This window comes from Anolis sagrei, chromosome 7 (assembly GCF_037176765.1).
Source record: "Anolis sagrei isolate rAnoSag1 chromosome 7, rAnoSag1.mat, whole genome shotgun sequence".
Taxonomy (NCBI): Eukaryota; Metazoa; Chordata; class Lepidosauria; order Squamata; family Dactyloidae; genus Anolis; species Anolis sagrei.
Window position 1 is genome coordinate 12,310,278 of NC_090027.1, and position 27,039 is coordinate 12,337,316.

Consider the following 27,039-nt stretch of genomic DNA (forward strand, 5'->3'; position numbering starts at 1 on the left):
TAGGACTGCGAGCCCCATGTAGGTATGGGGTGAAAAGCCACTTTATTTGCCTTACCTCATGATGTTGGAGGTATCTTCATTGTAAGGCTCAACAGAACATGTGTCAGCCAAAATGAGACATGCTTCAGCTCTATTCATCTGTTTTTTCAAGACAGTAAAATGCATTGGAAACTCAGTGCCATAAAGATATTTTTTTGACCTCATAAGATGGGCCTCTGGAATCACCACGTATTGTGTTAAATCCAAATGTGACTGGAGGGGGACATGGGAAACCCATCACCCCACATCCCGCATCACAAGGCTTCCTCCTTAACCTCAAGTCATGGGGAGAAGCATCCATCATTCAACTCCCCCCCCCCCCCGTTGACTCCAAGTAAACAAAGGAAACCCCTCCCCCCAATGTTGCCACAGAGGTGGCATGCGCCAGTTCCTCGATAGTTTTGTGACAGTGACCTGCTGGAAGTAGTTCTACATTGTGGCATGGGAGCCAGTAGGCTCCATCTTTGGTATTTTGAATGATTAAATTGATTTTTGTTAAAAAAAAATACCATGCCAGACTTGCAAAGTAGGATTTTGGGAGAGAAATGTCAATGCATTTATTTATTTATTTAGAAGTTTTCTATACTCGCCTTCTCACCTCAACGAGGGACTCAGGTCGGTTTACAGCATATAAGAAAGTACAATAATATATAGGTACAACAAAGTGCAAAGTCATTACATATTAAAATAGTACAATGAAATACAATAAAAACATCATCATCACAATTACCTAAGCCAAGTCGTCCATCCAGTCATAGTCATAGTCATACTCATAGTCACAGTTCAGCACAAGGAAGGAGATTATAGGTTCAATCCTCAAATGCCACATTCTAGAGCCAGGTTTTTAGTAGTTTCCTGAACGTCAGGAGGGAGGGGGCAGATCTGATCTCTTGTGAGAGGGAGTTCCAAAGCCGGGGAGCTACCACCGAGAAGGCCCTGTCCCATGTTCCCACCAACCGTGATTGCGAGGGTGGTGGGACCGAGAGCAGGGCCCCTCCGGAAGATCTTAACAGCCTTGATGGTTCATAGGGGAGAATCCGTTCGGACAGGTAAACTGGGCTGGAGTCGTTTAGGGCTTTATAGGTCAAAACCAGCACTTTGAATTGTGCTCAGAAGCTAATAGGCAGCCAGTGGCGTAACAGAGGGGTCGTATGGTCTCTGTTGCAGTAGTCTAAACGGGATGTAACCAGAGTGTGGACCACTGTGGCCAAGTCAGACTTCCCAAGGTACGGGCGCAGCTGGCGCACAAGTTTTAATAGGTAGGGGACTGCCAACAGCAACGTCCCTTTATTCTACATCACTGAAGTGATTCAATATGTCATCTTCCATCCCACAGTTTGTTTGTTTTTTGCTTCCAATTGCTGGGCTCAGAAAATGATCTCTTTCTCTCAATCTCTCTCTGTCTTTGTCTCCTAATTTTCAAGGTCTTCTGAGACACTTTCATAATGATTTATAATGAATGTATTCTGTTTTCAAAGTGTTTTCAAAGTGTCTAGAAATGGATGGGGAGCATGGGATAACATCCTTAGAGCACTAGAGACAAATAATAATAATAATAATAATAATAATAATAATAATAATAATTAAACCTTTATTTGTACCCTGCTACCATCTCCCGAAGGACTCGATGTGGCTTACAAGAGGCCGAGCCCAAATACATCAGTAAAACAACAACAACAACACAACAATAAATTCATAAACAAGCAGTAAACATTAACAATAACACCACGACGCATTAAAAGAACCTATGGCAGGGTCAAGTGTAATAATTAAAATTGTTAAAAAATGCTGGGCATGGCCAGGTGAAATAGGATAGGTATTTTGAAGATAGGTGGGGCGTGCAGACGATCCTAGATCTCTAATAAAATGCATTCGGGACAAATTGCTTGGAGTTTCCTTATTCTGGGAAGGCACACTGGAACAACCACGTTTTCAAGCTCCTCCTGAAAACTGCCAGAGTTGGGGCATGCCTGATGTCCTTGGGGAGTGTGTTCCAGAGTCGAGGGGCCGCCACCGAGAAGGCCCTGTCCCTCGACCCCACCAATCACACTTGCGATGCAGGTGAGATTGTGAGCAGGGCCTCTCCAGAAGATCGAAGAGATCATGCGGGTTCGTATACAGAAATGCGGTCATGCAGGTAGATGGGTCCCAAACCATTTAGGACTTTGTAGGTAAGCACCTGCATCTTGAATTGGGACCAGAAAATGAACGGCAGCCAATGGAGCTCCTTAAACAGGAGAGTTGACCTCTCCCTGTAAGGAGCACCAGTTAGCATCCTGGCCGCCGCCCGCTGAACCAACTGAAATTTCTGGGCTGTTTTCAAGGGCAGCCCCATGTAGAGTGCATTACAGTAGTCCAATCTAGAGGTGACTAAGGCATGGACCACCCTGGCCAGATCCGCCTTCACGAGATATGAGGTATGAGGCAAATCTGAAGAAAAATCAAGGATCCTAACTTCCCATCATTGCTTCATCCCATAAACATTAATTCATAGCCAAAGCTATAAGGTCTGCTCTTGCAGATATCAGAGGAATCCTACCTGAACTCTCAGAAGATCTTGAGTCTTCATGACAGTCCCTTGGTAGAAGGAGGAATATGCAGCATAACATCTGAACACAGTTTCTAGCTCCAGAGAAGGGGCATTTCTAAATAAGGCAAAATATATAAAGGGTGAACATTTTAATTTCTTTTTTAGAAGTGTGATGCCTTCCTCATTCTGGAACATAGAATACAGCCAATGAGCTCTAGAATCCAACTTGCATTAGTTTAACTCATGTGATGAGCTCAGTGCATCTCCATACTTGAAAAGAGGCTGAAGTGTCCTACGACTGAGAAATTTCTCAACACGATAAGGTGGTTAACCTGACATAGTTAAATTATAGGGCTGGGTAACCATGGAAAAAATTGTTTCTAAACTCGATTTGTTTCCAGGGGGCGCTAGCGTTTCCAAATTCTAAATACTTCCGAAATTTTGAGATTTCAAAATTTCGTTATTTACGAAATTTCGTTAATTTCGAATCGATTCGTTAATGGCGGACGCGATTGCGCAATATGCTAAAAAAAACCTCCAAATGGGACAGGGGAACTTCTGAAGCTTCCCTCTCCCTCTGTTGTTGACTGTTGGTGTGATAAAACAAACAACTATAAAACTTGCACCAGACAAGCGAAAAAAATTACGAAAAAATTACGAAAAAATTATGAAATAATTTTGAAATAATAATGAAACAATAATGAAATAAATTGAAAAAGTTGTTTCGAATCTAATTTACTCCTCATACTATTCCTGAATGGCTCAATATCTGATCGTAAGCTAATTTAAATACAAATTAATAACGAATTACGAAATTAACGAACGAAACCGCCCAGCCCTATTAAATTATTTTAAGAGGCTTCACAGTGTCTTAGAAGGTCATTTTGTTAAATCATATTATTGCTACGATTAGGAGTAGAATCAGAGAGCAAACATATTGTCTATAACCTGGAAATAAATGTCCCACCATCATAAATAGTGTCAAGTATGATACAGAAAGAAAGAAAGAAGCTTTAGTGAGATCCACCTGAGATTACAATCTGGTTAATCATTGAAAATTATTCCTGTGGTACTCAGTCTTAAAGAAAAATAATTTATTGTATGGTACTGAAATCAGTTCCACCAGTACACCATTTACTAGCTTACATTTCAAACTATGCCCTTGGCACATCTTAAAGACAAATTCTGCAATGTCTCCACTGGAGCAGCACCTTTGCTCCCGCAATTTGAAATGCCCTCCACTTGTCAGAGATAAGTGAAGGACATTAAAAAATATATCTTACTGTACTTCTTTTATGAACTTATAAGGAATAGGACAATGTATGACATTACAGATAACTTAACAGGGTTAGAACTATATTAAAGACTGGATGGTTGATGCTAGGGATATGTGATCCATTCAAAAATGATTCAAAGGTCATTACAAAATTGGGGGACACTGACACTTTGTTTCTAAAGTATTTCTAAATTATACCTAGTGAAAATTTCATTACTATAATGAAAGTAACAAAATTTCATTATATGGTATTTGTAATAGTATATATATGGTATTTGTAATAGCAGGAAGATTATTCGCAAATACGTCTGGCGGGGATGAGAGACAGGGCCTTCTCGGTTGTAGCCCCCCACCTGTGGAACTCGCTTCCCAATGAGGTAAGATCGGCTTCATCCCTCCTGTCTTTTAGGAAGTTTTTGGACAGCAGGCATAAATAGTGCTTTGGATATGGAATTTGACTGGAATGGTGATACGGCTGACAATACCGTTTTTATTGTTTTAATTAATGTTCTATTTATTGTTTTTATTGTTGTTATATTGCTTTGTTATATTTAATGGCATCAAATTGTGCCAAATGCAAGCCGTCCTGAGCTCCCCTTCAGGGGTTGAGAAAGACGGGGTAGAAATGCTGGAAATAAATAAATAAATATTTTGTTATAGTAATTGGTAGGGCTGGGCAACCACGGAAAAATTTGTTTCTAAACTCGATTCGTTTTTAGGGGGTTTTTGCGTTTCGATTTTTAAAAGAATTCCAAAATTTTCCTTAAAAAAAGTTCGAAATATACGAAATTTCAGAAATTACGAAACAATTACAAAACAATTACGAATCGATTTGTTAATGGCGGACGCGACTGCGCAATACGCTAAAAAAACCTCCAAATGAGACAGGGGGAACTTCTGAAGCTTCTCTCTCCCTCTGTTGTTGACTGTTGGTGTGATTATATATTTTTTTTCACTGATAAAACAAACAGCAACCCTAAAACTTGCACCAGACATGCGGAAATAATAACAAAACGATTTCAAAACAATTATGAAACAATTACAAAATGAATTGGAAAAATTCGTTTCGTTTTTTAGTTGCTCCTGAATGGTTCAATAACGCTTCGTTATCAAAAAAATAACGAATTAATAACGAATTACGAAATTAATGAACGAAACCGCCCAGCCCTAGTAATTGGCACATAATTAAATGACAATAACTGGGGAAACTTTAGGGGCTACTATATCCCTCATTTTTAAAGCTATTGACGTGAAACTTGCTACAATGGTAGATCACATTTACCACTGTTAGCCCATCAAATTTCAGAATGTTTCACTTATTCACGAGTTTTTGGTGAATTTAGGGAGGGACTGACTGCTCTCTCCACTAAGAGTGTTTTGAGTTAAGAGCTCAGTCACGGGACAAATTAAACTCTTAAGTCAAGGTATCACTGTAGTTCTGGTATAAATAATAGAAGTTCTAGATATCTTAGAGCATATCCCCAATGCAGAACTAATGTAGTTGACATCATTGCCAGTGGCTTCCTAACACAGTGCAATGACCTACTGAAGGAGATCCAACAGTTAAATAGGCTGTCTGAATTTAAAAGATCTATCTCTTCCAGCAAGCCTATCTGGTCAACTTTAAACTATACATTTTAAATAGACATGTTATTGGTTTAAAGTATTTCAATGTGTACACCACTCTGGATCAGCATTGGCATTAATAGTCCATGTAGATGCATTCTAGGAAGCATCAATGTCTAATAACCCTCAATAGTGAAGTCCATTCATATATGTCTGTCTGTACGCCAGTCAGGTATGTCTTTAGTCCATTTTTGATGTGATGTTCCACATCAAAGAACTAATACTTACTCTCCCAGGAAGACCATCTCAGTGGCTTCATCTCCTGAAGCTTGTGCTAGGAAGTCCTTTATGAAAGCTGTTACGCTGCTCAGAGTGACATGACCGCAGACAACTATAAACCTGCATGAAAAAGAAATGTTTGAAGCTCACTTTCTTGCATGAAAATATAACCTCAATTATTAATTCATTTTAGTGGATGAATCTCCACCTCCCATGCCATCAGCTGGTTTACCAAAGCCATTGTTCCAGGCCATTTCCTGCTTGTTATTGACTTGGTGATGAATCATGGTTTTGTTGTCTTCTTTCCACTCATCCTAACACAACTCTTTCCCATCTTTTCTTTATCCACTCTTTGTGCTCTTCCTTTTTTGAATCCTTCCTTCTGGGTTCATTATCATCTTATCGTTCTTCTCCATTTTCTCAACCAAAGTTTTGGACAGAGTTGCTCTTTCCCAATTGATGTCTTGTTTGACTACACATGATCTTCTCAACCCATACCATTCAGGGGGTTCTTCTACACCAGTGGTTCTTAAACTGTGGATCTCCAGATATTTTGACCTTCAACTCCCAGAAATCCTAACAGCTGGAATTTCTGGGAGTTGTAGGCCAAAACACCTGTGGACCCACAGGTTGAGAACCACTGTTCTCCATTGACCACTTTGGTCAGTTACAAACCAGTTTGGCAGACACCAGTTTCGCTGTGCAGATGATTAGATTGCTATCTCTGGAAGAGGTTCAAGGTCAACATGGTGATTACATTAACTACAGAAGGTGGTCTTGAATCAGTTCCAGAAACCATAGTATCCATATCTTAACAGCAAGAAATAATACACCCTCTCCCCCAGTTTCCCAGTTAGGATGTGAACATGTATTCCAGAAGCACTTGAGGTACAAAAAATAAGGTAACAGCATGAGAGGTATTCAGTTGCCTGTCCCAGAGGATAATATGGGCATTTTTGTCGGCTCTGTCAGTTCTCAGGTTCACAAAACACATTAGTGACCAGGCTGTGGTGCAGCTAGTTAGTAGCCAGCTGCATTAAATCACTACTGACCGAGACAGTAGTGATTGCAAGATACTCCACTTAGGCAGAAAAAACGAAATGCAATTATACAGAATGGGGGACGATGCCTGGCTTGAGAGCAGTACGTGTGAAGAAGATCTTGGAGTCCTCGTGGACAACAAGTTAAACATGAGCCAACAATGTGCTGTGGCGGCAAAAAAGCCAATGGGATTTTGGCCTGCATCAATAGGAGCATAATGTCTAGATCTAGGGAAGTAATACTACCCCTCTATTCTGCTTTGGTTAGACCACACCTGGAATATTGCTGCACATCGCACTTAACCCTACGTGCCTCCTGCCATTCAGCACTTTTAACCCTTGTACCCCAGTGCGCCGGCCGAACCAGTTTTTAATAATGTCTTGATGTACTGTCATTGTTGTTATTTTGCTTATTGTTTGATTTGCTTAGTATTGCGGTGTTATGTTATTTTGCTTATTGTTTGATTTGCTTTGTTGTTGTGATGTTATATTCTCTATTGTATTGTGTTTTGAGGCTTCGGCCTGTGTAAGCCGCATCGAGTCCTCCGGGAGATGCTAGCGGGGTACAAATAAAGTTAATAATAATAATAATAATAATTCTGGGCACCACAATTCAAGAGAGATATTGACAAGCTGGAATGTGTCCCAGAGGAGGGCGACTAAAATGATCAAGTGTCTGGAGAACAAGCCCTATGAGGAGCGGCTTAAGGAGCTGGGCATGTTTAGCCTGAAGAAGAGAAGGATGAAAGGAGATATGCCACAGGGAGGAGGGAGAGAACTTGTTTTCTGCTTCCCTGGAGACTAGGACGTGGAACAATGGCTTCAAACTACAAGAAAGGAGATTCCATCTGAGCATGAGGAAGAACTTCCTGACTGTGAGAGCCGTTCAGCAGTGGAACTCTCTGCCCTGGAGTGTGGTGGAGGCTCCTTCTTTGGAAGCTTTTAAACAGAAGCTGGATGGCCCTCTGTCGGGGGTGATTTGAATGCAATATTTCTGCTTCTTGGCAAGGGGTTGGACTGGATGGCCCATGAGGTCTCTTCCAACTCTTTGATTTGATGATTCTATGATTCTTATTCTGGACTTTACCCTGGTTTAGCTTACATTGGTTTACACTTCAACACACTTCAACAGCATGCATTTTCTAGCCACCACAGTTTGAAGAGTGCAACTTCAAGAAGCATTATATTGTCAGTATAGATGAGCCCAGGGTTCTATAAAGGTCACTCAACTGAAACATCCTTGACTCTGTAGTAAATGATACTGTAGTGGTGAATGCACAATATCAAACATCTTTGTTGATCCCATTGGAACTTTTGAGAATAATGGAGCAAAGGCTCTGATGTTCTACAATTTGCAAATGATGTCATGTTGTATGTTTCATAGGCATGGCTTCCTGAGGATATATTTCATCTCACAACCAGGGGTGTATGTTCATTTTTTCCCAAGACAAAGAGGGGTAATTAAATGTTGATGCCAATGAAATTTAAATTACTTACTTTCGGCCTTTCACAGCTTCATAGGAACCTCTGTACATCTTAGTGCTTCCAACAATGTCTGCCATTTCAGGAACCAAATTAGCAAATAGGATCTGTAATAATACAGATAATAATAATAATAAACTTTATTTATTTTTTTATTTATTTACAGCTTTTATATTCCGCCCTTCTCACCCCGCAGGGGACTAAGGGCGGATTACAGTGTACACATATATGGCAAACATTCAATGCCAATTTTGACATAAAAAACATACACAGACATACACAGAGGCTATTTAACTTTTTCTGGCCGCCAGGGGAGCTGTTGCTTTCATCGTCCATCTGCGACACTGATGAAGCACTTCCGCATTCCCGCATGTTTCCCCGCTGGAATGCTTTGCTGGAGTCTTCTTTATGGCCTCATTAATCAGTTAATTTAGCCTCCCCACACTTTTAGGATGGTATCTTATTTTCATACTTGACAGATGCAACTGTCTTTTGGGTTGCAAAGGTCGACAACAGGCTACACACAATTGGTTGGAAACTCACTCCAACCCGGGCTGGCTTCAAACTCATGACCTTTTGGTCAGAGTGATCTTAATGCAGCTGACACTCAGCCAGCTGCACCACAATCCCGGTGCTTTATTTATACTGGATGAGATAGCAATGAAAAGGTACATTTGTGGCAGAGGAGCTCATAGGAGACTGTATAGTGAAATTAGACTTTCAATAAGGTGGGGGAAAGTGAAATATGAGGAAAACAGTGTAGGTGAAACAACAGGATTGGTATATTATTATTATTATTATTATTATTATTAATAATATTATTATTATTTCTTTATACCCCGCTACCATCTCCCAAGGGACTCAGTGCGGCTTACATGAGGCCGAGCCCACAATACATCAATACAAGCAATAACAACCACAATGCAAAGCAAAATACTAATACTAATACAAAGCAATTAAAATAAATCTCATACACAAATAGCATAAACATTGAACAATAGCACAAAACACATTTCAAATCTATGGCTGGGCCAAATGTCATTAAAGTTAAAAAAATAATGCTGGGCATGAACAAGATAGAGGAGGTAGGGCGTTGGTGGAAACGTACAAGCAATCCTAAATCGATATAAAGTGCTTTTAGAGAACATTATGCTGAGGGATCATTATTCTGGGAAGGCATACTGGAACAACCACGTTTTCAAGCTCCTCCTAAAGACTGCCAAAGTTGGGACATGCCTGATGTCCTTAGGGAGTGAGTTCCAGAGTCGAGGGGCCACCACCGAGAAGGCCCTCTCTCTTGTCCCCACCCCCTCTTTAGTCACTCTCCAAAGGCACATCGAAAAAGCCAAGTCTTTAGATCTTTCTTAAAGGCTGCTAGGGTGGGGGCTTGCCTAATCTCACCAGGGAGCGAGTTCCATAGCCGGGGGGCCACAGCGGAGAAGGCTCCTTCGTCCCACAAGTCATGCCTGTGATAGAGGAAGAGGTGAGAGGAGGGCCTCCTCCAAGGATTGGAGGGAATGTGCAGATTCGTGGAAGAAGATGCAGTCACGAAGGTTGGCAGGTCCCAAACCGTTTAGGGCTTTATAGGTGATAACCTGCACCTTGAATTGGGACCGGAAAATGAATGGCAGCCAATGGAGCTCCTTAAACAGGGAGGTTGACCGCTCCTTGTAATTCACCCCAGTTAGTAGTCTGGCTGCCGAATGTTGGACCAATTTGTTTCCGGGCCATCTTCAAGGGAAACCCCACATAGAGTGCATTGCAGTAGTCCAGTCTAGAGGTAACTAAGGCGTAGACCACCATGGTCAAGTCAGATGTAAGCACCATGATTTTCCTGGATTCAAACATAACTTTCACAGGTTGAGTTGAATTTCAAGCAACTGCTTATAGAAAACTGGTGTAGTGGTCAACACTAGGGCTGGGCGGTTTCGTTTGTTAATTTCGTAATTCGTTATTAATTCGTATTTAAATTAGCTTACGACCCGATATTGAGCCATGCAGGAATAGTGTGAGGAGTAAATTAGATTCGAAACAATTTTTTCAATTTATTTCGTTATTGTTTCGTTATTATTTCGAAATTATTTCGTAATTTTTTCGTAATTATTTCGTAATTATTTTCGCATGTCTGGTGGAAGTTTTATAGTTGTTGTTTGTTTTATCACACCAACAGTCAACAACAGAGGGAGAGGGAAGCTTCAGAAGTTCCCCCTGTCCCATTTGGAGGTTTTTTTTAGCATATTGCGCAATCGCGTCCGCCATTAACGAATCAATTCGAAATTAACGAAATTTCGTAAATAACGAAATTTTGAAATCTCAAAATTTCAGAAGTATTTAGAATTTGGAAACGCTAGTGCCCCCTGGAAACGAATTGAGTTTAGAAACAAAATTTTCCGTGGTTACCCAGCCCTAGTCAACACCATTACATGCTTGTGAAGAACTGATTACATCAAAAGCTGGAATTGACAAAGTATAAAAAGTGTAAAGATTCTTCATTGGGATATGAAGGATAGCATGAAAGTCTGAGGCTGGGGTGTCAATTAACTAATGTAGTAACAAAGCATTCCTTAACAGAGCACCGGGACTGTGGCACAGCTGGCTGGGAGTCAGTTGCATTAAGATCACTACTGACCAAAAGGTCATGAGTTCGAAGCCAACCCAGGTCGGAGTGAGCTTCCAACCAATTTGTGTAGCTTGCTGTCAACCTTTGCAGCCCGAAAGACAGTTGCATCTGTCAAGTAGGAAATTTAGGTACCGCTAATGTGAGGAGGCTAGTTTACGAGGCCATAAAAATCTCCAGCAAGCTTGCAAAGAATGAGGAAGTTCATCAGTGTCACAAATGGACGGTGAAGCAACAGCTCCCCTGGTGGCCAGGATACAATCATGAAAAAGCTGGAATGTTAAATAGCCTCTGTGTGTCTGTCCATATATGTTGTGTGTCTATGGCATTGAATGTTTGCCATGTATATGTACATTGTAACCCACCCTGAGTTCCCTACGGGGTGAGAAGGGCAGAATATAAATACTGAAAATAAATAAATAAATACTGTGAAATTGTAATTATTCTTGTATGTCCATAACGTTAAGCAAGTTGGCTTCCATTGCAACAGAGTGCAGTGATTTTCAGGTTTTTGCTATCCAAACTTATCTTCTACAGTTTCTGACAAATAGCCATGTTGATTGAAACGTCTGAGAATTTAAGTCTAAAATATCTGCAGAACCACAGGTTGTGAAGCATACTACTTGAGGGGATGCCTTTGAAATAAATTCACACACACACACACAATTTTAATGTCATTGATTCTTAACCACAACAAATGGAGACGAATTCTAGAGGGAACAGAAGAAATAATATTTAAAAGCATATTTAACATTTTCCTACCAAACCAGCCACAATGAAGAAGAGGATGAATCCACGTCCCAAGGTGGTTTTGACAATTACATCCCCATAACCGACTGTCGACATGGTTACCATGATCAGGTATAGGCACTCAAAATAAGTCAAATTTTGGGAATTCTTCACTTTTACCCAGGGATCACCAGAATTCTCCATCTACAGAATAAAAATCGTGAGAAAGCATAAATATGGGGCTGATTACTGTTAGAAGCAATTTCCATATTGTGGACAATCTATTAACATATTTTAAAATAAAAATCAGAAGGATCAGATTATTTAACAATCTTTTTATTCTGCAATTTGTTACCTTGCCACATTAGTAAATCAAGTTGCTTGCATGGTATCAGCAATGATACAACAGACACAGTCTTTTCCTCTGTGACTTTGGAGCAGGGGTCCTCAAACTTTTTAAACTGGGGGCCAGTTCACGGTCCCTCAGACCATTGGAGGGCCGGACTATAGTTTGTTTCTTTTAAAAAAAATCAATAAAAAATCCCTCTGCACATTGCACATATCTTATTTTGATGTGTGGAAAGGCCCTTAAAAGGGGTTCTTTCTAGCCCTCTTTAGGCAGTAATTCCAGGAACAGAGAATGGGAAATCTTCCTATTTCTAGTCTGAACAAAATCTGGCTACCAGTACTTAAAAAAACTCTAAAATTATAACTGTAAATAAGGAACAACACTCAAACACAGGGGAACTCCAGACAAGAAACAATCAGGGCCAGCTAATCACCTCTCAACAAAGGATTCTCCCTAAAAACTGTCAGGCTATGAAATGGTAATCAAGGTGGCCAATTGAAACATTCCTACCTACCTCCAACAGAGAAGAGATCTTTCTCCCACCCTGGATCTTCCACAATTTTCCTAGTTAAGGTTTTCCTCTGACATGAAGTCCAGTCGTGTCTGACTCTGGGGTGTGGTGCTCATCTGCATTTCTAAGTCGAAGAGCCGGCGTTGTCCGTAGACACCTCCAAGGTCATGTGGCCGGCATGACTGCATGGAGCGCCGGGGTAGCCTCACTTGGCTGGCTCATGCTGCCCATCGGGTCCGATGGGCAGCGTGAGCCTGCCAAGGGAGGAGCAGCCCCACGCGGCCTACTCGCTTGTAAAGCCTACCTTGCAAGGTGCTTTACGCATGAGTAGGCCACATGGAGCAGCTGCCCTTAGCTGGCTCACACTGCCCATCGGGCCTGACGGATAGCGTGGGACAGCCAAGGGAGAGGCACTGTGTGTGTGTGTGTGGGGGGGGGGTGCTCCTCCTCCGCAGGCCAGATTAGTGCCCTTGGCGGGCCGGAAGTGGCCCACGGGCCGTAGTTTGGGGACTCCTGCTTTAGAGCCTGATGGATGGCATGCATGGTAGACTTATTACATTTACATCCCTATTTCCTCCAAAATGCTTAAGCTGTTATAAAGTTGGTGTGGAGGATAAGCAACATTTCTCCCAATATGTCAGGGAATCATGAAATATTTGTGTCCATCGACTATAACTGTTTTTTTTTTCCTTCTTTGGAAACTCTTCAGGGATTGTCAGCTAAAAGCTCATGGATCAAGACTGATCACTGACCAAAACTGAAAAGCACTGGTATAGAGGACCTTAATATTATTTAAAAAAAGACAGTATGTCTGGAACTTGAATATTTATTTTAAATGGCATCTCACAAAACATCTTCTCTTCCTCCACATATTCTTTTTCCAAATCTTATTGGTTATGCTATACCTTTCTCGCCGCTTTGTTTCTATTTTTTCTATGCCTCCCTTCTCAAATGGAAAAAAAAGTATTTTGCAGTCACCAACAGGAATTGACAAGTGGGAAGCACTTTCTGAGCATTTTCTGTGTTGACAAAAATATTTCTGCACAGAAAATGCTGTAGCTGTAGCTTTATTGTGTGTAAAAACTGTATGTGATTGTTTTAACAGGATACAGAATTTTCTGCATGGATCTGTCCCCTCGCTATGTAAACTACTTGAAAGGTGAACTGGCTATGCAGGGAACAGATCGGAGACTATATAGTTGAGTGAAACAAGAATTTATTAACCGACAATAATTATAGACTTTCTCTCCTCCTGAGTTCCACTACAAAGTCTTTATGAGGAGAGGCAAAACCTTTGAGAGACACAGTTCTGGTCGAACTGAGGCTTTTGACTCTTTATTTCTTCTTATTGTCTCTTTCTTGCATGGTGTTCATCTGTCTCTAAGATGGTTCCAGAATTTAACTCTGGCTGGACTTGATTACAGCTCTGACTGGACTTGAATACAGTTCATACAGCTCCGACTGGACATGCTATTCAGTAGACCTTCTGGCCCTCTCTCTTGACCGTCCAGTCATTAAAATACTGACTTTTCCAAGAACCAGAAGTGCCTTGCTTGAGGCTCTACCCTTGAGGGGATTCTCCAAGGGGCAGCGTGATGGAGGCTTCAAATACAAATAGGCTATCTAGACTGAAGAAGGAAGAGGGGCTGACCAAGGGCAAGATGGATGGATGACATCCTTGAAGTGACTGGACTGACCTTGAAGGAGCTGGGGGTGGTGACAGCCGACAGGGAGCGCTGGCGCGGGCTGGTCCATGAGATCACGAAGAGTCGGAGACGACTGAACGAATGAACAACAACAATCTAGACTGACCCCCCCCCCCCCCCCCAGACACTGTACATAAAATGTTAATCCCTCTAACTAAAAGGGGGCTTAACTAGGTATAAACAATGAGAGTCTTCTTGGGGCACAACATGCATACATAAACTTTGTTGGTCACTGTGCAAAATGACCACACACACATTTTATCTAGTATATGTGCAACACTTCAAAGATTCTCATCAGTCTACTATTATTTTTTGTCAAATAAGACTTGGGAAACAGGTATTTTTTTACCATGCTGGATTATTTTCAAATACTATTTCAAAGATTCTCACATACCCAATGAAGAAATCCTGCAGCAGTTAGCCAGGTACTGACAAATACAGCCAATAGTTTGGTTAGCTTGATTGCAGTACTGCATAGGAAAGGACAGACATGGTTTGAGTCATAAAACAGTGACAAGCATCAATGATAGATAATATAATAATAACAATAAGACGTTATTTATATTCCACCCTTCTCACCCCGAAGGGGACTCAGGGCGGATCACAGTACACATACACAGCAAACATTCAATGTCATTTTTTGGATGGGACAAAGACACACAGAACAGAAAGGAGGTATATATTGTGTTGACATCCAGTTGAACATCCAGCTTGTCAGTGTCTTTGGAAGTTGCTATTCACAAGGGGCGCTGTTGGTCCATCCTCAATGACGGAGAGCCATCAGGATTTCCTCCTTCCTTTTGGTCACTGGCATTTTTTGATCTTTTTCTTTATGGTGTTGTAAAATATCTTCCCTGCATTAGCGGTATCTGATTTCACTAATCACAGCTGTAAGCTGTTTTTGAACCGCTTAGGTAAACAGTGAGCAGGGCTGACAGTTGGGTGCTCACGCCGACCCAGGGCTTCGAACTTGCAACCTTTGGGGCAGTAGATCTTATCATTGCTGGTGATTTACTAGCTGTGCTAAAGACCCAACCCCCTACTTATTCTTTGCAGCATTTTAGGCTGCATCTATATTGCATTGAATTGATTCAGTTTGGCACCACTTTAGCTATCAAAGTTTAGGCAAAGAATGCTAAAGACCTTACAAAAGTATGATTCCCATGATTACATAGAATTGAGCCATGATAATCAAAGTGGTGTCACGCTATATTAATTCTACTCTCTGCATGCACCCCTTGTATCAGTTTAAACAACTCCCCATCCCTGGGATTCACTGGAATTAACTCCATTGGTCACCCTGAGTCCCCTTTGGGGTGAAAAGGGCGGGGTACAAGTATGGGAAATTCTGCATCAGACAGCTTTCAATTTGGGTTGGGTTTGGGGTTTGGACTAGTTTAAACAACTCAACACAAGTTTGGCTTACCCACTTGTGGTGATATGAAGAAACTGCAAAATTTTGGGAAGTTCCATCAACCTGAGTGCTCTCAAAAACCTCAAACCTACAGAGGAGAAAGTGGGAAAATCTGTGTGAAATGGATGTTCTTGAACTAATCCCCCCCCCCCCCTGACACACACACACACACACACACACACACATATATATATATTATGCACACTTATGTTGTTACTGGGATGGTAATATTTAGGCTGCAAGCTTCTGTGCTTGTGTGAAAGAAAGTCCCATCAAACCCAAGGGAAAATAGCTCATCTTGTGAAGAATGTGACAATGTTCTGACAGTCGTTTTTGGCTCAGCTCTTGAAGAAATTTTAATCTAGAGTACCAACTATGATGGAGCAGGGGAAGGAGATGTTCTCAGTTAGATACTAATTGTCTAGTTGATAGTTTGACATGATCCTGTTGCATCGTAGACCTAAATTCAATTGCTAATCCTATTAAGGATTAATATTAATCCTATTAATCCTATTAAGGTGTTGGAAGAAAGTTCTGAGATTTCCTTGGACCGCCAGAAGATCCAACCAGTCCATACTTCAACAACCCAAAGTGCTGTTCCAGCAGTCACCAGCCAATCCCTCTCCAATGCCAGAGATACAGCTTAATAGTGTAACATTAGAAAATGTTGACCATTACCGCTACCTTTGCAGCCACCTCTCCACCAAAGTCAACATTGACACTGAAATACAACACCGACTGAGCTCTGCAAGCGCAGCAATTTTCCAAATGAAGCAGAGAGTGTTTGAGGACCAGGACATCCGTAGGGAGACCAAGGTGCTTGTTTATAAAGCTATTGTCCTCCCAACCCTGCTTTATGCCTGCGAAACATGGACTGTCTACAGATGCCACATGCAACTCCTGGAACGATTCTATCAGCGCTGCCTCTGGAAGATCCTGAAAATCTCTTGGGAAGACAAGCAGACAAATGTCAGCATGCTGGAAGAAGCAAAGACCACCAGCATTGAAGCAATGGTCCTCCGCCATCAACTCTGCTGGACTGGCCATGTTGTCCGGATGCCCGACCACCGTCTCCCAAAACAGTTGCTCTTCTCCGAACTCAAGAACGGAAAACGGAATGTTGGTAGACATGAAAAGAGATTTAAAGATGGCCTTAAAACCAACCTTAAAAACTCTGGCATAGACACTGTGGGGAAAATAAAAAGGGGGAAAATGTTAAAGCAAAATAATAAAACAACGTGTTAAAGAGTGTGCTGTACAAAATGTAACAGTAACAACAAATGTATAACAAAAAAGAATTTAAATTTAAAATTAATTAAAAAAAGAATGGAAAACGGAATGTTGGTGGACAGGAAAAGAGATTTAAAGATGGGCTCAAAGCCAACCTTAAAAACTCTGGCATAGACACTGAGAACTGGAAGCCCTGGCCCTTGAGCGCTCCAGCTGGAGGTCAGTTGTGATCAGCAGTGCTGCAGAATTTGAAGAGGCACGAATGGAGGGTGAAAGAGAGAAATGTACCAAGAGGTATCCGCGTCAAGCCAACCCCAAATGAGACTGCCTTCCATCTGGAAACCAATGCCCTCACTGCGGGAGAAGATGCAGATCAAGAATAGGGCTCCACAGCCACCTACAGACTCACAAGAATTCTGATCCTGGAAGACTATCCTACTCGACCAACAAGGGATCGCCTAAGTAAGTAAGTAAGGCCAGTTGAAACATTCACACCTAGCTCCAACAGACAAGAGTCATTTCTCCCACCCTGGATCATTCCACAGATACTCGGACAATGAGGGATCGCCTAAGTAAGTAATAAGTAAGTACTTCAGGAAATAAAGCCCAACTGCTCATTGGAGAGAAGGATATTAGAGGCAAAGATGAAGTACTTTGGCCACATCATGAGAAGACAGGAAAGCTTGGAGAAGACAATGATGCTGGGGGAAATAGAAGGAAAAAGGAAGAGGGGCCGACAAAGGGCAAGATGGATGGATGGTTTCCTTGAAGTGACTGGATTGACTTTGAAGGAGCTGGGGTGGTGATGGCTGACAGGGAGCTCTGGCGTGGACTGGTCCATGAGGTCACAAAGAGTCGAAAACAACTGAACGAATGAATAACAACAATCCTATAAAGCAGACTTGCTGACTGTGAGAAGGTCCATGACTTAAATCCTAAAAGCCAGATTGTGAGTGCCTGGGTAAGTATTAATATTAATATTGATGCCAAAATTTTTGGTAGTTTGGTTGCTGTGAGTTTTCTGGGTTGTATGGGTATGTTCCAGAAGCATTATCTCCTAATGGTTATGGAACATGGCCATACAACCCGGAAAACTCACAGCAACCCAGGGATTCTGGCCATGAAAGTCTCCGACAACACATTTTTGGTACTTCCTTAAGGTCATAGCTAAGAGGACTGTCAAAATAAGCACTTGCCTTACCACCAGTACAGGAATGGGTGGAAAAAATCAGAGAAATAAAGGACATGGATGAATTGACTTTTTTGTTGAAGAAAAATACAGGTATGATACTAAGAAGAACGAATTGGGATAATCTCCATGAATATCTGGACAATTTGGAAAAATAAGAAACAAGAGAGACAATTTCTTTTTGAACTTATTTTATATTTTTGAATAATAAGAAGATATGATCCAAGAAGATGGAATGGAAGTCAGTTTTTTTTCTTTTTTTGTGTGTTTTTTGTGTATTTTTGTAGATTTTTTTTATTTTTTCCCTTTTTTATTTTTTTTTATTTTTTTAGGGGTTGTTTGGGATTTTAGTATATATTTTTTGTTTCTTCTTTTTTCTCCCTTTTTTCTTTATTTCCTCACTTTCCTATACTTTATTGTTCTCACTCTTTCGTTGTAATCTATATAAAAATTAATAAAATTCTAATAAAAAAATAAAAAAATAAGCACTTGCCTTTACAATTTTCTGTCACACCATTGAACAACAGGATGAATTCTGTGTGTACTTACCAAGCCAGTTTCTTCCTAAATAAAAGGATATGCAGACTGGAGTGATAGTGAAGAAGTCCACAATGGAATTAAGCTCAAGCCAAAATATCAACTTGTCATTGGCTGCCAGGAACTAGAAAAATGCATACAATCAGGTAGCTATTTTCCAATGTTTTCCATTCTTTCTCAACTAGTTGCTCACAAAATTTCACTTAAAAGGCCATCTACCTCCATCATGCATTGGAGGCAGAAGGAACAATATATAGAAGTGGGATGTTGTGTGGTTTCCAGGCTGTATGGCCATGTTCGAGCAGGAAAAAATTCTGCTAGAACCGAGCCATACTGCCTGGAAACCACATAAAACACCAGTGATTCTGGCCAGGAAAGCCTTTGACAATGCAATATATAGAAGGGTTGATGGAAACATGCTGTCTAGTCTGTTTCTTAGTACTACATTCCTTCTCCACTCTATCAATTTCTGCACCGTGGAAAAAAGTCTAAAGGGGTTGCAATCTGTACTTGAAAAAGCTTATATGGTCACATGATCACATCTTCCCCTTCAGTCTTTTGCCCAACATATGGAGATGCTCTCGGTCCCATCAGCCTCGCAAATGCATCTTGTGGGGACGAGGGACAGGGCCTTCTCGGTGGTGACCCCCCGCTTGTGGAACTCGCTCCCCAGTGAGATTAGATCAGTGTCCTCCATCCTTTCCTTTAGGAAAAAATTGAAATTGTGGCTTTGGAACCAGGCTTTTGGCTAGCAGGCATAACGGCACTTTGGACACTGAATTGGACCATATGATTTGTGACGGCGTGACTGGTGCCACTTGTATGTAAATATATAGTTGAATTGTTTGTTTATTTACAGCTGTCTATCAATGTTGTTTTACATCAATTGGTTTGTTCTCCCAGCTCAATTGTTTGGCTCCACCCTTCCTAGGGAGGAGGGCAGTGCTTTCTTTTTCATTCAACCACAAAATAGCTCAACAGATGGACGTGAGAAAGGCTTGGCTCTAAGCCCTTAGTCAAGTCATTTCTTACCACCAATTCATGGGGTGTCTGCACCCTACACCACTAGAGAAATTACACTGTCTAGCCGGTATCGCACCACCTGACATCCGCCGAGAAGTAGCAGCCAATAGTGAAAGGACCAAGGCAGTGACATCTCCAGCCCATCCCTTGTTTGGGTATCAGCTAGCACGTCAACGACTTAAATCAAGAAATAGTTTTCTAAGATCTACAGAGACACTCGCTGGAACACCTCAGCAAGTGAGAGTCCAAAAGTGGCAGGCTCAAACCCAGAACCTCAATGTATGGCTGATACCAAGTGAGAGACTCCCCCACTGGGCACACAGAAGACTGGGCAACATGGAAGGCACTGAACAGACTGCGCTCTGGCACCACGAGATGCAGAGCCAATCTAAAGAAATGGGGCTACAAAGTGGAATCCACGACATGCGAGTGTGGAGAAAAGCAAACCACTGACCACCTGCTGCAATGCAACCTGAGCCCTGCCACATGCACAATGGAGGATCTCCTTGCGGCAACACCAGAGGCACTCCAAGTGGCCAGATACTGGTCAAAGGACATTTAATCAACTACCAAACCTGCAAATTCTGTGTTTTGTCTGTTTGTTTGTTTGCTTGTTTTTTTTTTTGTTAAAATGTAATACAAATGTCTGGTTGCTGGTGACGTGATAAATAAATAAACCACCAATTCTTAAGTTTATACTCTTAAGATTCATAGTTCATGCCCAGCTCATCTGGACAACATTGAGAAATCTTAAGCGCCTTCAAACCAGTCCTTTGGCATCAAGAGGAAGACTTTGTGCCTTCAATATAGGTCATTGGACTGGGGTTGTGAATGTTCCGACTTCACAGCCATTGAGATAGAGCGAACTTGGAAGCTACTCAGCTGGAAAACTCCTTGGACCCAAGACTCCAGAGACTGTATATTTTCTTTACCCCTTTTGGAACATCAAGTTTATTGCCTTAGAATGATAACTCTTTGTGAACGATAAAATCTATTTTGAGTTATCTATAGTGCCTTGATACTTGAGAGTTCCAGTTCTCTAAAGGCAGGCAAGAAGCAATCCCCTGGGGAAAAGATGTCACATCCATGTTTCTTTCACTGAAAACTATAGCCCCCAGGCAGCGACGGCATATGATTGTTTTAATAATGGAAACGGCTATAAGATTGCATAACTAATGGTATTGTTTTTAATCTATTGTGCATTTATGGTTTTATATTGTTGTTTACCGTTGGGGTTAAGGTGAAAGGCACATCAGTCTTTCACCTTAAGAACAGACAAGCATCCCGAGCTCTGAGGATTACCTGGGAAGGAATCCCACTGGAGCATTGCAACACACCCAAATACCTGGGAGTCACTTTGGACCGTGCTCTGACCTACAAGAAGCACTGCCTGAACATCAAACAAAAAGTGGGCGCTAGAAACAACATCATACGAAAGCTGACTGGCACAACCTGGGGATCACAACCAGACACAGTGAAGACATCTGCCCTTGCACTATGCTACTCTGCTGCTGAGTATGCATGCCCAGTGTGGAACACATCTCACCACACTAAAACAGTAGATGTGGCTCTTAATGAGACATGCCGCATTATCACAGGGTGTCTGCGCCCCACACCACTGGAGAAATTACACTGCTTAGCCGGTATTGCACCACCTGACATCTGCCGGGAAGTAGCAGCCAATAGTGAATTGACCAAGGCAGAGACATCTCCAGCTCATCCCCTGTTTGGGTATCAGCCAGCATGTCAACGACTTAAATCAAGACATAGTTTTCTTAGATCTACAGAGACACGTGCTGGAACACCCCAGCAAGCGAGAGTCCAAAAGTGGCAGGCCCAAACCCAGCACCTCAATTCATGGGTGATACCAGATGAGAGACTCCCCCCTGGGCACTCAGAAGACTGGGCGACTTGGAAGGCGCTGAACAGACTGCGCTCTGGCACCACGAGATGCAGAGCCAATCTTAAGAAATGGGGCTACAGGGTGGAATCCTCGACATGCGAGTGCGGAGAAGAACAAACCACTGACCACCTGCTGCAATGCACCCTGAGCCCTGCCACATGCACAATGGAGGACCTTCTTGCGGCAACCCCAGAGGCACTCCAAGTGGCCAGATACTGGTCAAAGGACATTTAACCAAATACCAAATTTGCAAAATCTGTGTGTTTTTTTCCCTTTTTCTTTTTAATCTCTGTGTTTGTTTTGCTCTGTTAGAATTGTAATACAATGGTTGCTGATGACACAATAAATAAAAATAAAAATACTGTTGGGGTTCTGCCTGTGTGTGAACTTGAACCGGAACCTGACTCTCTGATTGTATTTCCCGATGCTCATGTATTTCCTGATGCCCATGTGAATTCTGAGGCCAGTTTAAATGATGATGAGTTGAGTAGTGAAAATCCTACAGCCTTGGAAAGCAAAAGTCAAGATTCCCATGAGAACATACATTCCAGGCCAAGCGGAGACAGTTCACTCCCTTTTCCTCCCAGTTTTAGGTCTCCAGAGAATCAGGCACCTGGCCTGCCTAATGAGGATAGGCGGGGGCAGATTTGGCAGAGTCGAGGAGAAGCCCAATGTTTACGCAGGTCAGCCAGATTGAAGGAAATTCAAACAAAACCTTCAGGTGTGTCTTGCAATAGATTTCTTGGCCTTAAATATGATTGCCCTGAATACAGCTTCAGACCAGGCATCGTTCCAGTTTCATGTGCCAGTGTTTGCAGGTCTTCTTGTTCCTCTGAGGTTTTCTAGTTGCCCTAAGTACGGTTAGTGATTTGCTAACAGGTTCCAGGATTCAGCAGTTTAGCTGTGACTTTCATGATCTTGTTTATGGACATTTCTTGTTGCTGATTTTTACGGTGGCTTTTTACCTTTGCATTTTTTCCTCTATTTTGTATTCATCTTTCATCAATAAAAAAGAATTGTTTTCCTGAAGCCAAGTGTGGTGGATTGTTGTCTGAGGGTCCAGTTTCCTGCTCTGGGTTGCAACATTTACTGTGATATTTGCAGTATCGAATTGTTACCCCGCCCTTCTCACCCCGAAGGGGACTCAGGGTGGCTTACAAAGGCACAATTCGATGCCAACATCACATAACAGTAGTAAAAACAAAATAACATCAATTAAACAGTTGAAACAGTTAAACAACAATTCCTGCATTACAGCCCTAAAACCAATAAAACTAATAAAACAATACAAACCTAATTACTCCTCATAGACAGTCAGCGTTCGCTATCTCATAGTCCAAATTCCAATTCCACATTGTCAGTCCTGTCAGTCCTAGTTGTTTGATTGTCCTTATCTAGTTGTCAGATTGCACAAAGGCCTGGTCCCACAACCACATCTTTACTTTCCTCCTGAAGGAGAGGAGGGATGTTGATTCCCTAATTTCTCCTGGGAGTGAGTTCCACAGGTGAGGGGCCACCACCAAGAAGGCCCCGCTCCTCGTCCCCACCAACCTCACTTGTGATAGCGGTGGGGTCGAGAGCAGGGCCTCCCCAAATGATCTCAGACTCTGGGGTGGGACGTAGAGGGAGATACGTTCGGACAGATACACTGGACCGGAACTGGACAGGGTTTTGTAGGTCAAAACCAGCACCTTGAATTGTGCTCGGAACTGAACCGGTAGCCAGTGGAGCTGACACAGCAGGGGGGTGGTGTGCTCCCTGTATGACGCTCCGGTGAGTAATCTGGCTGCCACTCGTTGGACCAGTTGAAGTTTCCAAACAGTCTTCAAGGTCAACCCCACGTAGAGTGCGTTGCAGTAGTCTATTTGGGATGTAACAAGAGCGTGGACCACTGTGGCCAGGTCAGACTTCCCAAGGTACAGGCGCAACTGGTGCACAAGTTTTAATTGTGCAAAAGCTCTCCCGGCCACCGCCGAGACCTGGGGTTCCAGGCTCAGCGATGAGTCCAGGATCACTCCCAAGCTGCGAACCTGCATCTTCAGGGGGAGTGTAACCCCGTCCAACACAGGCTGTAACCCTATGCCCTGTTCGGCCTTACGACTGACCAGTAGGACCTCTGTCTTGTCTGGATTCAGTTTCAATTTGTTAGCTCTCATCCAGTCCGACACAATGATGCTGGGTAAAATGGAAGGGAAAAGGGAGAGGGGGCGATCAAGGGCAAGATGGATGGATGGTATCCTTGAAGTGACTGGTTTGGCTCTGAAGGAGCTGGGGGTGGTGACAGTCGACAGGGAGTTCTGCCGTTGGCTGGTCCATGAATCATAGAATCATAGAATCAAAGAGTTGGAAGAGACCACATGGGCCATCCAGTCCAACCCCCTGCCAAGAAGCAGGAATATTGCATTCAAATCACCCCTGACAGATGGCCATCCAGAGGTCATGAAGAGTCGGAAGCGACTGAACGAATAAACAACAACAACCTGGTAATCATTTGTTTTTCTGAAGCACAGATCTTCTGTTTTACCCATAAAAGTGCTTCCGTTTCATTGCACAGACATTTTTTGATAATAAACAAAACAAAATAGGACCAAGCAATTGCTGTGAGTACAATAACATCCACTAGTAATTCAAATAACCCTTCAAATAACTGAAATTTTCCTCACCCACCACCCAAATATAAACATCTTTCTCAGTCTATAAAATAAATACAGTCTGTTCCACCAACACTTCCATTATGTTGCAAGCAAAGAAAGAGAAGGCAAGGTAAACACACATTTAAAACTCCATCATTATTTTATTCCGTCATCTGTTGCATAAAGGGACATTTCAGAATAAAAACATATCTTTGCTACTCTTCATCCTGACAACATGTTTGTCTAGATCAGTGGTTCTCAACCTTTCTAATGCTGTGACCCCTTACTACATGTTGTGGTAACCCCCAACCATAACATTATTTTTGTTGCTACTTCATAACTGTAATTTTGCTCCTGTTACGAAGCGTAATGTAAATATCTGATATGCAAGATGTATTTTCATTCACTGGACCAAATTGGGCACAAATACCCAATATTCCCACATTTGAATACTGGTAAGGTTGGGGTAGGAATGATCGTGTCCTTTGAGAGTTGTAGTTGCTGGGATTGATAGTTCCCCTACGATCAGAGAGCATTCTGAATTCCACCAATGATGGAATCAAACCAAACTTGGAACACAGAACCCCCATAACCAATAGAAAATACTGGAAGGGTTTGGTGGGCATCGACCTTGAGTTTGGGAGTTGTAGTTCACCTATATCCAAAAATCACTGTGGACTCAAAAAATGATGGATCTGAACCAAATGTAGCACAAATACTCAATATGCCCAAATGTGAACACTGGTGGAGTTTGGGGAAAATAGACATTGACATTTGGGAGTTGTACCTTGGGAAGTCTGACTTGGCCACGGTGGTCCATGCTCTGGTTACATCCCATTTAGACTACTGCAATGCTCTCTACATGGGGTTGCCTTTGAAGACTGCCCGGAAGCTTCAATTAGTCCAACGAGTGGCAGCCAGATTACTAACAGGAGCGGGGTACAAGGAGCACACAACGCCTCTGTTACGCCAGCTCCACTGGCTGCCAATTAGCTTCCGAGCATAATTCAAAGTGCTGGTTTTGACCTATAAAGCCCTAAACGACTCCAGCCCAATTTACCTGTCCGAACGGATTCTTCCCTATGAACCACCAAGGTTATTAAGATTGTAAAGAATGAATGTCTGTATGCATGTAGAAGAGCAGAAGAAGCAGGCCTGAAGAAAACAACATGGAGTCCCCGCAAAGCATTATGTGGGATGGCCTTGGCAGCTGAAGCGAGGATGCAGCAAGGCATAACTGGATGACAATGGACAATAAGATGTGCGACCGAGCATGTAAGGAGTGCACAATGCATACAGGAGGTACCCCATAAATCATGAGGCCTGGAGTCTGAATGTCCCGAACTTTGGAGAGAACAAAGATTTGGGAGAACTTGAAAGAGAACGGGACAACTTGACTGTTGAGATTAAGAAAAATGGATTTTGGCCTATAAATGTAGGGGGCTTCTGACAATCTGCACGTCTCCTGATCCGCGGCACCGGGAGCGTTTGTCCCTCTTCGGAAAGACTGATCATCTTCACCGGAAGAGGCCTGTGTGTGTGAGTATGAACGAGTGTGTGTGTGCAAGAGAGCTCTCCTTGATGTGATTCTATGATGATTGTATTTCAATAAATGTTACATGAATAGTGGCAAAACCAAATTTGGTCTCCAAAGTGTCTCATTGATCTAAGCTACCTTACCATTCCTTATACACTCTGCACAAAAGAACAGGAACCTCTTTGGGTTCATAACAAGATCTTCCGGGGGGGGGGGGCTGCTCTCGGTCCCACCACCTTCGCAGACGCGTCTGGTGGGGACGAAGGACAGAGTCTCCTCGGTGGTGGCCCCTCGGCTTTGGAACTCCCTCCCACTAGGGATTAGATCTGCCCCTTCCCTTCTATCATTTAGAAAACAAGTAAAAACCTGGCTGTGGAATATGGCATTCAATGACTGAGGCAATGACTCCGACCACACGGAAGGATGGCAACGAATTGTGATTTCACCTGACGACCTGGCCTGTGTAATGTTTATGATTGTATTTTAATGCACTTGTATTATGAGGATGTTTTGTATCTTATTATTGTATTTGAATTTCATGCTGTAAACCGGCCTGGGTCCCTCTTAGGAGGTGGAGAAGACCAGTATAAAAAAACTCTAAATAAATAATAAATAAATAATAATTGTAGTTGTTGGGATTTGTAGTTTTCTGAACCCTACCAATGATATAATTGAACCAAACTTCCCACACAGAACCTCCATGACCAACAGAAAATACTGTGCTTTCTGATGGTCTTTGGCAACCCCTGTGACACCCCCTCATGACCCCCTCCCCAGGGGTCCCGACCCCCAGGTTGAGAAACACTGGTCTAGAACAAGGCTGGGAAACAGCTGGGTGATAGGAGCTGCTGGATTGCAACTCTTATCATGCCGTACTATTGACTGCGCTCACTATGGCTGATGGGATCTGCAATCTGGCAACATCCAGAAAGGTATACATTCTATTTCACATTGCTGTTGTTTGTTGTTATTACAACAAAGATCTCTTACCCGTAATCCAAAGTAAAGAAGGAAGAATACATTAAAGAATAAGTCAACATTAATTGTCTGGTCTTCAAAAGAGAGGCAAAACTCGCTAACACTGGAAAAAACAAAATAATCAAAGATTCAATATCATTTATACGTAGACAAGGTCAAGACGACAGAATTAAATTGCCCAAATCACTTGGAATTACGCTTTTCAAAATAATGCCACTTTTTTCAACAAGGAACATTCCATCTTTTTAATAAAAATTAAGTTATGTGTGACCTTTATCTTTCAATTGTACCATGTGTTCCAATTGTGAATATCTGACAGCGGTTGCTTTCTCAGCATTGATATGTTTCATCTGTGTGTGCATGCCTGAATCTAGATTTCTGACTTGAATTTTGAAATTCTGAACCAAGTATGGAATGTATTCCGTAATGAATATGCCACAGGTGGTAAGGAAAACATTTGTTTTCTTATAT

General features: G+C 42.2%; 1 protein-coding gene across 1 annotated transcript in view; it reads right to left on the minus strand.

The window, feature by feature from the left end:
- The window catches only part of KCNU1 (potassium calcium-activated channel subfamily U member 1), a 171,379-nt gene that overhangs the window by 135,954 nt on the left and 8,386 nt on the right, over window positions 1–27,039 (minus strand). The window contains exons 4-12 of the mRNA XM_067470858.1: window positions 26,581–26,671; window positions 18,507–18,618; window positions 15,551–15,626; window positions 14,519–14,594; window positions 11,592–11,762; window positions 8,228–8,319; window positions 5,700–5,810; window positions 2,579–2,684; window positions 56–138 (exon numbers count right to left, since the gene is read on the minus strand). Coding sequence (XP_067326959.1) covers window positions 56–138; window positions 2,579–2,684; window positions 5,700–5,810; window positions 8,228–8,319; window positions 11,592–11,762; window positions 14,519–14,594; window positions 15,551–15,626; window positions 18,507–18,618; window positions 26,581–26,671 — 918 coding nt within the window. The remainder of the gene's footprint in view (window positions 1–55; window positions 139–2,578; window positions 2,685–5,699; window positions 5,811–8,227; window positions 8,320–11,591; window positions 11,763–14,518; window positions 14,595–15,550; window positions 15,627–18,506; window positions 18,619–26,580; window positions 26,672–27,039) is intronic.